Raw genomic sequence first — 15,841 nt, forward strand, 5'->3', positions numbered from 1 at the left:
CCCAGCAACCACATGGTGGCTCACAACCATCTGTAATGAGATCTGGTGCCCTCTTCTGGCCTGCAGGTATACATGCAGGCAGAACGCTGTATGCATAATAAATAAATAAATCTTTAAAAAAAAAAAAATAAAACTTTTTTAAAAAAATAAGGAAGGAAGGAGGGAGGGAGGGAGGGAGGAAGGAAGAAAAGAGAAAGAAAGAGAGAGAAAGAGAGGAAGAAAGAGAGGAAGGAAGGAAGGAAGAGAAACAGAAAGAAAGAAAAAGAAGCTTTTGTAAAATACTGAGGAATCCATTTCAGTAGACTTTCGTGAGCATTCATATCCATCTGAAATGGTAAGAGTTCAAGAATGACAAACAAATTCTAAGTAAGTTAACCAATTCCAGGGGGAAAAAAAATGACAGAATTATACACATTATCTGTATTCCTTCTTGTAGCATTTGAATAAAGCCAACTCCTAGTTTATCACCAGTCAAAAGTGGAAGACAAGGTAAGACTTTTGTGATTGTGGAGAAGGATATTTCCCAAGGTCTGGGCAGTGTTCCACCCCATGTTGCACATACACTGGAGTAGAAATTAACGTCCTCCTTTCTGTAACATCTGGGTGCACAATCATTTGAGAAGACAACTGTATCATTGGCACTTTGTCATTTTGTTAGGGGTTTGTTTGACTCTTGCCTAGTATGTGTGGGGCACTGGTTTGATTTCCATCACTTCCAAAACTAATTAATTGAGTATAAAGTTCAATCAAATGTCATTATATTCAGTAACTTTATGTAATGGGCTCACTATGAGCTCGATTTCTCCAGTTTCCAAACTCACTACATTATAATAGTGTAGTGCATGGGTAAAGAAATAATGTGTATTTGTACTGCAAATAGCTAAGCATTTCCCCAGTAATTTTTTTTACAATGAATTAATGTAATATAAAGAGTAAGACAGAAACTACACAATTTGGAAATAAGAAAAGCAGGGACTAGCAGGCTGTACTATGTTTGGGCTACATCACTGAGACAGTCTTCTCAAATGAGTATCTCCTAAAGAAGGACTAAAGAAAATGTTGTCATTACCAGGAAGAAAGGACATCTGAGGAACGGGACAGATCTGCCCAACCACAAAAAAATAATTTGCAACAATACTGATGTTTCCAAACATTATGAAACAGTATTGATTACTTAGAAATATGGAAGAATTATAGAAATAAATAAAAAAGGAATAAAAGCAGTTTCAATATAACATAGCCAAAAAAGAAATAAATTTGTGAAATTAATAGTCAATAGGCTCAGATGGTAAGACTAATGCCATATTAGTTATTAAATTCTCACTCAAAAGGATAACACTTTACTTTAGGTAAAAGCACAGTGAATGCACAAAGAATGGACCAATATATGTAGATTTGCATAAAAACAGTGTGGCATTTCCAACAATCTTGAAAGAATAAAAAGATATATGAAAGAGGTTTAAAATCTGTTGTTCAATATGTGAATATTAAAATATGACTTATTTAGTTAGGCACAATTGTTCTATTATTAGTTGGGGGTGAATCTCCAAATAGCAGAGGCTGCAGTTTCCTACTGTGGACTCTGGGCGCCGCTGTTGGCCAGATTGGAGAGCTTGGAGCTCCATGTCTTGCGCAGCCGCAGAGCGCTTTCCGAGTCGCCCTTTCTCCGCCTTATCCTTTACACCGCTTCTTCCAAGCAAAAGAAGAATCGTTTCGTGGACCAGAACTGACATCAAAGTCCATTTGGAGCCCGGAATATCCGCAGCACGGAGCTTCCTTGTAACCCGGCGTCTCCAGACTGGTGAGCAAGCAAAGGGAAACCAGAAGGATGCGGGAGGGCGCTGCCGAGAGGCGCCGGGTGCAGAGGCAGCCAATGCTCCTTCCCTTCCTGCTGTCTTTGTTCTGCCCCGCGCTCTCTGAGCAGATCCGCTACAAGATCCCCGAGGAAATGCCCACCGGCTCTGTAGTGGGGAACCTCGCCAAGGACCTGGGCTTCAGTGTCCAGGAGCTACCGACGCGAAAGCTGCGTATCAGTTCTGAGAAGCCTTACTTTAGTGTGAGCGCAACCAGCGGGGAGATGCTAGTGAGCAGCAGGCTGGACAGGGAGCAGATTTGCGGGAAGAAGCCTGTGTGCGTTCTGGAATTTGAGGCCGTTGCTGAACATCCATTGAACTTTTATGACGTGAGCGTGGAGCTTGAGGACATTAATGACCACATGCCAAAATTCACGCACACTTCCTCAGAGCTGCAAATAAGTGAGTCTGCACAACCAGGCACCCGATACCTACTAGAAGTAGCAGAAGATGCAGATATTGCTTTAAACTCGCTACAGAATTATAAACTCTCTCTTAGCCCTAGTTTCTCACTAGTGAATAAAGAAAAACAAGATGGTCGTAAATACCCGGAATTGGTGTTGGAGAAAACTTTAGACCGCGAGCAACAGAATTACTACCGATTAGTCCTGACTGCCTTAGACGGCGGGAATCCTCCCCTAAGTGGCACCACTGAACTTCGGATTCAAGTCACTGATGCCAACGATAATCCTCCGGTGTTCAACCAGGAAGTGTACAGAGTCCGCCTTCCGGAAAACGTGCCTCCAGGCACAACTGTGCTTCAGGTGACAGCTACGGACAAGGATGAGGGCGTGAATTCGGAGATTTCTTATTCCTTCTACAGGATGGGCAAGTGTTTAGTCTCAATTCAAAGAGTGGAGAAATTACAACACAGAGGACACTGGATTTTGAAGAAATCAGAGAATATTCTATAATAGTGGAAGCGCGGGATGGTGGAGGCCTGGTTGCACAATGTACAGTTGAAATTAATATACAAGATGAAAATGATAACATCCCAGAAGTAACAGTCCGCTCTCTACTCGAAACGATTCTAGAAAACGCAGCGCCAGGGACACTAATTGCTTTGATCAAAATACACGACGGAGATTCTGGGGAAAACGGGGAGGTTAATTGTCGACTAGATGGTGAAGTGCCCTTTAAAATAATCCCTTCTTCTAAAAACTCATATAAACTAGTAACAGATAAAACCTTAGACCGAGAGCTGACCCCAGAATACAACGTCACCATCACCGCCACTGACAGAGGCAAGCCACCCCTCTCCTCCAGCATAAAAGTCACCTTACACATTGGTGACGTCAATGACAACCCTCCGCTTTTCCACCAGGCCTCCTACTTGGTGTTTGTTGCCGAGAACAACCCACCTGGAGCCTCCATCGCTCAAGTCAGCGCCTCGGACCCCGATTTGGGGTCCAATGGTCACATTCCTACTCCATCATAGACAGCGACCTGGAGCCTAAATCGCTGTGGTCCTACGTGACCGTGAACGCGCAGAGCGGAGTGGTGTTCGCTCAGCGCGCCTTCGACCACGAGCAGCTGCGCTCCTTCCAGCTGACTCTGCAGGCGCGCGACCAGGGCTCGCCCGCGCTCAGCGCCAACGTGAGCATGCGCGTGCTGGTGGGCGACCGCAACGACAACGCGCCGCGCGTGCTGTACCCCGCGCTCGAGCCCGACGGTTCCGCGCTCTTCGACATGGTACCGCGCGCTGCCGAACCCGGATACCTGGTCACTAAGGTGGTGGCGGTGGACGCAGACTCGGGACACAACGCCTGGCTGTCATACCACGTGCTGCAGGCCAGCGATCCCGGGCTCTTCAGCCTGGGGCTGCGCACTGGCGAGGTGCGCACAGCGCGTGCCTTGGGCGACAAGGACGCCGCGCGGCAGCGCCTGTTGGTTGGTGTTCGCGATGGTGGACAGCCACCGCTCTCGGCCACTGCCACGCTGCTGCTAGTGTTCGCTGACAGCCTGCAGGAGGCCCTGCCAGACCTCAGTGACCACCCACTACCCCCTGACCCTCAAGCGGAGCTGCAGTTCTACTTGGTGGTGGCCTTGGCCTTGATTTCTGTGCTTTTCCTCCTGGCTGTGATTCTAGCCATTGCGCTTCGACTGCGACACTCCTCCAGCCCCTCTGTCTGGGGCTGCTTTCAGCCTGGACTTTGTTCTGAGTCTGGACCTGTGGTTCCCCCCAACTACAGCGACGGTACTTTGCCGTATTCCTATAATCTGTACGGTGCACATGGCGGAAAGACAGAGTATAATTTCCTAAAATGTAGTGAGCCATTGAGTTCAGGACAAGGCCTTCTTTGCCCGGAGTCATCTGGGGCCTTGTTTCCACTTTGTGAGTCCGGTGAGCCGACTTCCCACCCGGAACCTCTAACACCGGTGAGTTCCATTCAAACCTTTGCTTCCCCCTTCTTGAACTACACAACTGTCTATATTTACATAGCAAAACAGCACATTTTCCTGGTCTTGTGAATCCTCTTCAAAAAATTTAAAATGGCTCTATTTCCTTTCATCAGTGAAGTGAGGTGAATTATGCAATAAAATAAGTTCCAGAAAGAAATTCAAAAGGTTACAGATTTACAGTGTAGTGAAATATCCACATAGTACTGAGAGGGTGTGCTGTTGGCTTCACAACAAAATAAGTGGACACTTTGTTCAAAGTGATTGAAGTTTACCTGTTGGTTTTCACTTTTTTGAGACCGAGTCTTGCTAGGTAACTTTTAGGATGGCCCTGATTCATGACTCACAGTGTATCCAGGCCTGCCTGGAAGTTACTATACTGTGTGGCAGAGGCCAGCCTAGAACAGGAGATTCTCTTGCCTCAGTCTCCTGGAGGCTGGATTACAAGTCTGAGCCACCATTCTTTCTAATTTTATTATAAATAGACAAGCATTAAATTTAGAGTATATAATAATTTGCCAGGTGATGGCGGCACACGCCTTTAATCCCTGCATTCAGGAGGCAGAGACAGGTGGATCTGTTTGAGGCCAGCCTGGTCTACAAAGGGAGTCCTAGACAGCCAGGGCTCTGTTACAGAGAAACTCTGTCTCAAAAAACAAAAAAAACAACAAAAAAAAATACTTCATCTTTAAGCATGAAACTACTCATTGGTATCTCCCTTCACTGATTTCACTAATGGTTCACTTTCTTTGCGGTTATTCCTGTGGTTAGCTTCCTAGACTCACCTAACAGTCATGGCTTTATGAGTCCCCTACAAAGACACAAAAACTACTGTGTGTGTTTGTGGAATGAAAGGGAGTTGCTGAATTCTTCGGACTCATCTCACTGCGTTCTATGTGTTTGGGGGAACTGTGGCATCCTACAGAAAAGGAAAGATTGGGGCTGGGATGCAGTGGTAGAGCACTACTTACGGGATGCTCTAGGCCCTCAGTTTGATGCCCACAATAGAAGGGGAAGATGAGAGAAAGAAAAGAATTGAAGACGCTAACACTCCCATTTCTTTTGTTCTGGTTCTCTCATATATATATATAATTTTCATTTTATGTGCATGAGTGTTTTATCTACATGTACATTTGGACATCATTTGTATGCCTGGTACCCTTAGAGGCCAGAACATGGAAAGTATTGGATCCCTGAAACTGGAGTTCAGATTGATGTGAGCCACCATGTGGGTGCTGGGAATTGAACCTGGGTCCTCTGGGAGAGCAGCCAGTGCTCTTAACTGCTGAGCCATCTCTCTAGTCCCTTCCTCTGATTCTTTTTGTTTTGTTTTAGTTTGGTTTGGGGTTTTTGTTTTTTTGACACAGGGTTTCTCTGTGTAGTCTTGGCTGTTCTGGAACTCACTCTGTAGACCCGGCTGGCCTCTGCCCCCTGAGTGATGGGATTAAAGGTGTGCACCACCACCACCTGGCTGCCTTCCTCTGATTCTTGACATATAATCTTTGAGAAGGGAAGGGCAAGGGAAAAACACTGGATTCATCTTATAATTTGAAGCCACAAAGATTTTCCCACCATCCTTGTAGTGAGTTCTGAGTTATTGCTTCTTAAAACCAAAAGCTACTATTAGGTATGAATACAAAACTGCCATTTTTTCATACTTACTATGTCTTTGCTTGGTGTCCTCTGGCAGTCATAATTTCATAAATGACATCCTTAAAAACATAGCTCTTCTTCACATAACACCACTTACCATTTACTTCTTAGTAGTAAATATTCATTCTGTATTTTGTGTTCTTTTTCCTAAATTATTACTTAAGTTTAAATGGCCTTTAGAATAAGAAATGTATGACCACTTTAAAATTGAATAACTGGGCTGGAGAGATGGCTCAGAGGTTAAGAGCACTGACTGCTCTTTCAGAGGTCCTGAGTTCAATCCCCAGTAACCACATGGTGGCTCACAACCATCTGTAATGAGGTCTGGTGCCCTCTTCTTGCAGTCATACATGCTGTATACATAATAAATAAATCTTTTAAAAAATAAAATAAAATAAAATTGAATAACCTAGGCAACTTCTTTTCTACTGGGCCACTTCTCAGCCCTTGAAACTGTATGAGGATTGGGGATATAGCTCAGCTCAGTGGTAGAACACTTACCTAGCATGCTGAGGTTCTAGGTTCCATCCCCAGCAACACACACACACACACACACACACACACGATGAAGAATTGAAATTGAAACTTGCTTTTTTCCAAATGTTAATTTTTATTTTCCCAATACCTGTACATGCATCATGTATTCACATCAAAAGCTAAATCCTTTGTGAACTAGTGGAAAAGTTTAAATAGTTACATGAATGTGAAATTTAAAACCTCAATCCTGTCTGGCCCTAGTGACAGCACATCTTTTGTCCCAACACTTGGGAGGCAGAAACAGGCAGATTTCTGTGAGTTTGAGGCCAGCCTGGTCTACAGAGTGAGTTTCAGGACAACCAAGGGCTACACAGTGAGACCTAGTCTTTAAAAGCACACACACACACACACACACACACACACACACACACAAACATTTGTCTTGTTAAGATTTTAACATTAATATGTAAGGTAAGAAAAATGTATAAATATTGTCCAAGTAAATTATTCATATAACACGAAAGTTTTTTTAACTATTAATTTTATCATTAAAATGAATAAATATATGTCTTCAAAATGGATAATCCATCTGTACACTTATTCAGTGTAATTATGAGCCATGCTTGGTGGTGCATGCCTTCAATGCCAGCACACTGGAAGCAGAAACAGGAGGATCTCTGTGAATGTGAGGCCAATCTAGTCTATATATCGGTTCCAGGACAGCCAGGGCTACATAATGAGGTCCTGCCAGAAAAAAAATGGAGCCAATATAATTATGAAATGAACATGTGTATCATACAAGTATGAAGGAAATATGAATGTTGTATAACTTTCATATCAAAATTACCTCTAAAAGTTGTAAAGACATATGCAAAACAAAACACCATAAAAATAAAATTGTAACAATTTATAGAGTGTGTACAAACCAAAATTTTAAATGATTTAGGTTAATGTTAAACCAAAATGTTTGGGAAATTAATGCAGAAATATCATCCCACTTCATTTACAACTCAGACATCCACAATGGTCATTGTTTTTGAAGTATAAATGCAAGAAAATACTTAGAAAGTTTTAAATCACAATAAGAAGCGAATACTATTTTCTTTATCAATCATCGATAATCAAATATTTCATGGGGGCACACGAGTAGAGAACCAAGTACTCCGGAGGCTGGGGCAGGATTGCTTGATCCAGATCAGCCTAACGACTCCATTTCTGTAAGACACTTTCTCGAAAGAACAAAAGGAGGGAAGGAGGGAAGAAGGGGTGGAGAAAGAAAGAAACAAAGAAGAAAAACGAAGAAAGAAAGACGGGGAAGAGAAGAGGGCTTGAGAAAGGAGCAGAGAGAAGGAAGGAATGTAATGTTTCAGATGGTGTAGTAACGATTCAGGACTCTGAGCGCCGCTGTTCACCAACTGAAAGAAATACTCCGCGCTCCATCCGGATTTTCACGTCAGCGACTACACAAAGCCCTGCGTACCCTACAAACTGGCTCCCGGACTATAGCAACAATCAACCTTTTAACTTGGAGCGCTCTGACTTTCTCCTGAGGAATGAGTATCATCGGACAGTTGTAGGAAGAAAAGAAGGCCTAGGGAGTAAGTGGGCACAAAGGGAATTCTGAGAAAATTCCGTAGCAAAAGCAACAATGGCTGCCGGGACCAGACGCCCGCCCTGCGGAAGACTCGCCCTCCTGTGCGCGCTGCTGGGGATGCTGTGGGAGGCCAGCGCCAGGCAGATCCGCTATTCAGTGCCGGAAGAGACAGAAAAGGGCTATGTAGTGGGAAATATCTCTAAGGACCTGGGACTAGAGCCCCGTGAGCTCGCGGAGCCCGGAGTCCGCATCATCTCCAAAGGTAAGACCCAGCTTTTCTCTCTGAACCCGCGAAGCGGCAGCTTAGTCACCGCAGGCAGGATAGACCGGGAGGAGCTCTGCGCCCAGAGCGCGCCCTGTCTCCTAAGCTTTAAAGTCCTGGTTGAAGACAGAGTGAAACTTTATGGGGTGGAAGTAGAGGTGCTTGATATCAACGACAATGCGCCGAAATTTGAGGCCGAAAATTTGGTAGTAAAAATCAGCGAAATCGCTGCCCCTGGAGCACGGTATCCACTCCCAGAAGCTGTTGATCCAGATGTGGCCATGAACTCCCTCCAGAGTTACCAGCTCAGCCCCAACCAACACTTCTCTCTCCACCTGCAAACCGGAGATGATGGAACTATAAACCCAGAGCTGGTGCTGGAGCGCACCCTGGACCGAGAGGAAGAGCCCATTCACCACCTGGTCCTCACGGCCTCCGATGGCGGCGACCCTCGCCGCTCCAGCACAGCGCTCATCCAGGTCACAGTGTTGGATACAAACGACAATGCCCCTGTTTTCGACCAACCAGTTTACCGCGTGAAAGTCCTTGAGAACGTGGCCCCGGGCACCCTGCTGCTCACAGTGAGAGCTAGCGACCCGGATGAGGGTGCCAATGGAAAGGTGACGTATAAGTTCCGGAAAATTAATGACAAACAGTCCTTGTTATTCCATCTTCATGAAAACACCGGAGAAATGACAGTAGCGAAAACTCTGGACTATGAAGAATGTTCACTGTATGAAATGGAGATTCAGGCCGAAGATGGTGGGGGACTGAAAGGGCGGACCAAAGTAGTAATTATGGTAGAAGATGTAAACGACAATCGGCCGGAAGTGACCATTACATCTCTTTTTAGCCCGGTGAGGGAAGATGCGCCTCCAGGGACGGTAATCGTTCTTTTCAATGCACATGACCAAGACTCAGGGAAGAATGGTCAAGTTGTCTGTTCCATCCCGAAGAACCCTTCTTTTAAATTAGAAAACTCAGTAGATGATTACTATAGGTTGTCGACAGCCCAGACTCTTGATCGAGAAAAAGCTTCCGAGTACAACCTCACAGTGACCGCAACAGACAGAGGAAGCCCATCCATGTCCACAGAGATTCACATCACCCTGTATGTAGCTGACATCAATGACAATCCACCTGCCTTCTCTCAAACCTCCTACTCAGTCTACCTCCCTGAAAACAACCCCCGAGGCACCTCCATCTTCTCGGTTACCGCCCACGACCCGGATGACAATGAGAACGCTAAGATTACTTATGCTTTGGTGGAAAACACCATCCAGGGAGCACCACTCTCCTCCTACGTCTCCATTAACTCTGACACCGGTGTGCTCTATGCTCTGCAATCCTTTGACTATGAGCAGTTTCGAAATCTGCAAATGCAGGTGACGGCAAGTGACAGCGGCCGTCCACCACTCAGCAGCAATGTGTCCCTGACCGTGTTTCTATTGGATCAGAATGACAATGCTCCCAAGATCCTGTACCCCTCCCTCCCAACTGATGGCTCCACCGGGGTGGAGCTGGCTCCCCGCTCAGCAGAGGCCGGATATCTAGTGACCAAGGTAGTGGCGGTGGACAAAGACTCTGGACAGAATGCTTGGCTGTCCTACCGTCTGATCAAGGCCAGTGAGCCCGGACTTTTCACAGTGGGGCTCCGCTCAGGCGAAGTACGCACGGCTCGGACCCTGCTAGACAGAGATGCTCTCAAGCAAAGCCTCGTGGTAGCTGTTCAGGACCATGGTCAGCCCCCTCTTTCTGCAACCGTCACTCTGACAGTGGCTGTGGCAGACAGCATCCCGACATCCTGGCTGACTTGGGTGGTATCAACACTCCTGCGGACCCTGATTCTGATATCACGCTCTACCTGGTAGTAGCAGTGGCTGTGGTCTCCTGTGTCTTCCTAGTCTTTGTACTGGTGCTGCTGGCCCTTAGGCTAAGGCGCTGGCACGCTTCGCATCTGCTGCAGGCTACACCGGGTGGATTGACTGGGGTGCCACCATCACATATTGTGGGTGTGCAAGGGGTTCAAGCTTTCCTACAGACCTATTCTCAAGAGTTTTCCCTCACACCTGACTCTGGGAAGAGTCACCTGATCTTCCCGCAGCCCAACTATGCAGACACGCTCATCAGCCAGGAGAGCTGTGGGAGAAGTGAGCCCTTGTGCGGTTCAGTTGAGTCCAAGTTCCTATCGATGACACTCCTTTGGTTCCTGTGAGTTTGGGTTTTCCCTTTACTGTTTATGATAATTACCTCTCTGCTTTCATGTTGCCTACGTTGATAGTTAAGTATTTGTAACCACTCAAGTTTTCACTGAGTCTAGGCTTTCAGTTTATTGGTCAGACATCGCTGATATGATTTCACTTTCTTATCACGAAACTCTTGTCGATGGAGGCAGTTCTGATTATCCTGCATGGATGGGCTGTTTGGATAGAGCTGCTTGGTTGGTCACAGTGGCTCTCTACTATCTCTTCAGCTGGAGTTCTCTTCCTGACATTAACTGATCATTATTCCTAATGCCCCTCATTGCAGTTCCTGCTCCTAACACGGTTTCTAGTGCGACACTTTTGTAAGGGTGAACTAATAAGTGCCCCTTTCTCAGAGAAACAGCCAAAAACCCACAGTCTCTGCCCCCCCCTTTCTATTTCTACGACAGGAAAACACCTCGATGAACTGTTTCTATTTGTGCTTAAAGATCTTTTTTGAGGGTGAGTCAAGCTTCAGCTATCATTTCAAAACCCCAGCAAAGCCCTTTTTGCCTTTTCTTCTTTTAATGATGAAAATTATAGCATCCTTTATAGTAATAGCATCAAAGGCTTAGGTTTCCAAATGCTATAGCATCAAGTTATGAAAAACAGCTTGACACTCTTCTTTCAAGTGTATGCTTGTCTAAGAGAAGTTGCTAATATGGGGGATTAAAAATTTGTCAAATATAGGGGATTAAATTTTGGTTCCGGCTCGATCTCCAATCTCAGGGAGTAGCTAGGATGTGAGTGAGAAACTGGTCTCATGACATGCTGCAGGAGATTCTGAAAAGATTTTCCTGGATTTTAGCTATTAGGAAAAATAATGTATTACTTGGTTTTTAAACATAAGGCCAGCGTTCAAGTAACAGATGGCATGCAGGAGAACACTTGAACGTAACTCTGGAGCATTGCTCAGTGGTTGAGGAGTTGCCTATCCTGTGTGAGACACTCAGTTTAACCTGTGTATGCAAAGAAAGGGAAAGAAACAAAACTTTCAAATGTCTATTCTAAGCCTGGTGCATGCCTTTAATCCCAGCATTTGGGAGGCAGAGGCAGGCGGATTTCTGTGAGTTTAAGGCTAGCCTGGTCTACAGAGTGAGTTCCAGGACAGCCAGGTCTTCGTAGAGGCACTGTCTAAGTTCTTTTTCTTTTGTAAACTTGTGTTGCATAGATAGGTTGCTGACTGCTGGTGTTTCTATGGACATACAAGGATTTGTACATAATAAGGAGTTTAATTTATCTAGACACTGATATTATGATGTATAATGGATATCTAATATGATACATAGACACTTTAATTTCATCAAGCATTTTTTTTAATACTACAGGTGTGGTTCAGGGCTAGAGTTGTGCACAGCTCTGGGTTCAATCTGCATCACCTTAAAAACAAAATAAAAGAAACCACTCTCTTCTGTATGCTAATAGAAGGAAATAAGAGTTCTTTGAGAATCTTATTTTCTACTCATGCAGTATGGGAATATTTCAAATTTCTCTTCTGAGGAGTCATATTTATATTTAAATCCATGAGTATAAAATGCATGTTAATTTGGGGAAAACATAACATAGATACTCATGATGCATGTATCTATGACATGGTAAGTAGATAACAGTCTACACAAAACATCACTTATCTTTTCAGTGTTTATTAGCATGTATTAATCGTGATGTTCATACATGTGTGTGATGTGTTTCAATCACACTCACTCTCCCATTGTCACCCCTTACTTCCTCTTCCCTTTCCTCTTCACAACTAGGCCCGCTCCAATGTTCACGCCTTCTGTGTGTTTTTTATCGGGGTGGTTTTGTCTTGGTTTGGTTTCGTTGGCTTTATGATTCAGGGTCCGTTATTTCTCCCAGGCTAATCTTGAACTCTTCACCTTGTAGTTGGAGACACATGGTTTCACACCCACCTGTCCCTTAGCTAAAAAACCACAACACAGGTAACTGGATTGATGACTGAGAAGACTGTGGGAAATAGTCAATTCCAATGCTCTTAAACTATGTATGCAGATAACAGGTTGTAGAACATAAGTAGGCTGGAAAATGAAATAACTGGTAATTAATTTTGTCTCCTTTTAAAAAGGAAGTGTTAAAGTACACTACATATCTTCCAAGTTTATTCTGAATATCCAGAAAGTTCAATACACACTACACAAAATTGGGCCTTATGTTCATCACTGTTGAAGTTGGTTAGTCTGATCTGTACATGAAGATTCACAACATAATACATAACATTCTGTAGTGTGGTATACGTTTCAAATTATATATAATTGTCTTTAAAGAGGTTAAACATGTAAGTATCCACTGTAATCCCGTAGTAAGATTAAATTTCGCGGCTATTTCATAGCTGCATATTCAGAGCAATATATGCATTTTGGAAAAGGATTTCTAAACAAAATACATTGCAATTCCACTCGAAGCCTCTGGGCGCCGCTGTCGGCCAGTGCAGAGCAGGCTCCAACGCCCGGCATCCCTCAGTCTCTAGGCTGGAATTTCCTGAGCAGAAACGAATACACTCCAAAGGGAACTCTCGCTTACAGAGACTAAAAGACACAGATTCCCAGCCCCAAACTGGGGTCCAGCTGTAGGGGGCCAGATGCACCACCACCTCGGAAGACCGCGCTCTATCCTACTGTGAAGATCCGAAGACCTAGAGAGAACCCGAGCCAGCAATGGGAGGGAGCTGCGCGCAGAGGCAGCGCCCCGGCCGCCCGCAGGTACTGTTTACCCTGCTGCTGCTGCCTTTGTTCTGTCCCGCGCTGGGCCAGCCGGTCCGCTACTCCATCCCGGAGGAGCTGGACCGCGGCTCTGTGGTGGGGAACCTCGCCAAGGATTGGGGCTCAGTGTCCTGGAAGTCTCTGCAAGGAAGCTGCGGGTTAGCGCTGAGAAGCTGCACTTCAGTGTGGACGCGGAGAGCGGAGATTTACTGGTAAAGGACCGCATAGACCGCGAGCAGATATGCAAAGAGAGAAGAAAGTGTGAGTTGCAGTTGGAAGCTGTGGTGGAAAACCCTTTAAATATTTTTCATGTCGTTGTGGAGATTGAGGACATTAATGATCACGCTCCTCAATTCGAGAAGAAAGAGACGCGTTTAGAAATTCTAGAATCTGTGTCGGTTGGTACACGAATACACCTTCAGCCTGCCACTGACCCTGACATAAATTTGAACTCAATTAAAGACTACCAGATAAGCTCCAACCCTTATTTCTCATTAATGGTTAGAGTTAATCCTGATGGCGGCAAAACCCCGGAGCTATCTCTAGAGAAACTCCTAGACAGGGAAGAACAGAGGTCTCATCGCTTGATACTGACTGCCTTGGATGGAGGGGACCCGCCTCGCAGTGCTACCACTCAAATAGAAATATCTGTAAAGGACATCAATGACAATCCTCCAGTGTTCAGCAAAGAAGAATATAGGATCAGTGTTAGTGAAAATCTGCCCCCAGGGTCCTCCGTGTTGCAAGTGACAGCCACTGATGAGGATGAGGGCATCAATGCTGAGATAAGTTACCACATTCAGAGCACTGCCCAGAGCACAAGACACGTGTTCTCTCTAGATGAGAAAACAGGCGTGATTAAGAACAACCAGCCCTTGGATTTCGAAGAGGTAGAAAGATACACCTGGAAGTGGAAGCGAAGGATGGAGGTGGTCTCTCTACACAGTGTAAAATCATCATAGAAGTCCTAGACGAAAACGACAACAGCCCAGAAATAATCATCACCTCTCTTTCTGAAGGCATCTTGGAGAATTCTCCTCCGGGAGTGGTGGTGGCCCTCTTCAAAACGCGAGATCGGGATGTCGGAGGAAACGGAGAAGTGACGTGTGAGATAGGCAAAGACCTGCCTTTCAAGATCCATGCTTCTTCTAGCAACTACTACAAGTTGGTAACAGATGGAGCCATAGACCGAGAGCAGAACCCACAGTACAATGTCACCATCACGGCCACGGACAGGGGCAAGCCACCCCTTTCTTCCAGTACAACCATCACTCTGCACATCACCGACGTAAATGATAACGCCCCGGCTTTCCAGAAGTCTTCTTACATAGTCCACGTGGCGGAGAACAATCCACCTGGAGCCTCCATCGCTCAAGTCAGCGCCTCTGATCCCGATTTGGGATCCAATGGTCACGTCTCCTACTCCATCATAGACAGCGACCTGGAACCTAAATCGCTGTGGTCCTACGTGACCGTGAACGCGCAGAGCGGAGTGGTGTTCGCTCAGCGCGCCTTCGACCACGAGCAGCTGCGCTCCTTCCAGCTGACTCTGCAGGCGCGCGACCAGGGCTCGCCCGCGCTCAGCGCCAACGTGAGCATGCGCGTGCTGGTGGGCGACCGCAACGACAACGCGCCGCGCGTGCTGTACCCCGCGCTGGAACCCGACGGTTCCGCGCTCTTCGACATGGTACCGCGCGCTGCCGAACCCGGATACCTGGTCACTAAGGTGGTGGCTGTGGACGCAGACTCGGGACACAACGCCTGGCTGTCGTACCACGTGCTGCAGGCCAGCGATCCCGGGCTCTTCAGCGTGGGGCTGCGCACTGGCGAGGTGCGCACAGCGCGTGCCTTGGGTGACAAGGACGCCGCGCGGCAGCGTCTGTTGGTTGGTGTTCGCGATGGTGGACAGCCGCCCCTCTCGGCCACTGCCACGCTGCTGCTAGTGTTCGCTGACAGCCTGCAGGAGGCCCTGCCAGACCTCAGTGACCACCCACTACCCCCTGACCCTCAAGCGGAGCTGCAGTTCTACTTGGTGGTGGCCTTGGCCTTGATTTCTGTGCTTTTCCTCCTGGCTGTGATTCTGGCCATAGCGCTTCGACTGCGACACTCCTCCAGCCCCTCTGTCTGGGGCTGCTTTCAATCTGGTGTTTGCTCCAAGACTAGGCCAGGGGTTTCTCTCAACTATAGCGAGGGGACTCTGCCTTATTCCTACAATCTGTGCGTTGGGCATACGGGAAAGGCGGAGTTAAATTTCCTGAAATGCAGCGCACCTTTGCCTTCTGCTGAAGAAGTAGTTTGCGGTAGTTCTCCTGGGGCTTTAATTCCGCTTCACGTTGGGGATGATTTGACTACACATCCCGAGACTCTGACACCGGTAAGTTTCGTTTTATTCTTAAATAATCCTAGTTTCTCTTGTTTCATCCATAGTAACTTCGTTTTGGTATCCAGGTCCGTATTTGAAAAATCGGTAGCTAACTGCCACCGCGTCTTCTCAATGGTGAAATGATGACTTTTTGTTCATAAGTTGATCTATCCTTCAGTGAAAAAAAAAAAAAGTTGCCGGGCGGTGGTGGCGCACGCCTTTAATCCCAGCACTCGGGAAGCAGAGGCAGGTGGATCTCTGTGAGTTCGAGGCCAGCCTG

General features: G+C 46.2%; 3 protein-coding genes across 3 annotated transcripts; all 3 read left to right on the forward strand.

The window, feature by feature from the left end:
- The first annotated feature begins 213 nt into the window (after positions 1-213).
- Positions 214-4,847, forward strand: LOC114687123 (protocadherin gamma-B5-like). The gene is given in 3 exon segments (XM_028861823.2): positions 214-2,672; positions 2,675-3,271; positions 3,274-4,847. Coding segments are annotated over 3 exon segments (2,493 nt in total). The 5' UTR covers positions 214-1,828; the 3' UTR covers positions 4,326-4,847.
- A 2,228-nt stretch (positions 4,848-7,075) lies between these two features.
- On the forward strand, positions 7,076-11,520 carry LOC114687125 (protocadherin gamma-A9-like). Its single transcript, XM_028861825.2, is given in 2 exon segments — positions 7,076-10,033; positions 10,036-11,520. Coding segments are annotated over 2 exon segments (2,421 nt in total). The 5' UTR covers positions 7,076-8,031; the 3' UTR covers positions 10,455-11,520.
- Positions 11,521-11,568: 48 nt separating this feature from the next.
- Positions 11,569-15,785, forward strand: LOC114687133 (protocadherin gamma-B6-like). Its single transcript, XM_028861832.2, is given in 3 exon segments — positions 11,569-13,314; positions 13,317-14,099; positions 14,102-15,785. Coding segments are annotated over 3 exon segments (2,547 nt in total). The 5' UTR covers positions 11,569-13,154; the 3' UTR covers positions 15,706-15,785.
- Positions 15,786-15,841: the final 56 nt, after the last annotated feature.

The sequence above is a fragment of the Peromyscus leucopus genome, chromosome 19 (assembly GCF_004664715.2).
Source record: "Peromyscus leucopus breed LL Stock chromosome 19, UCI_PerLeu_2.1, whole genome shotgun sequence".
NCBI lineage: Eukaryota > Metazoa > Chordata > Mammalia > Rodentia > Cricetidae > Peromyscus > Peromyscus leucopus.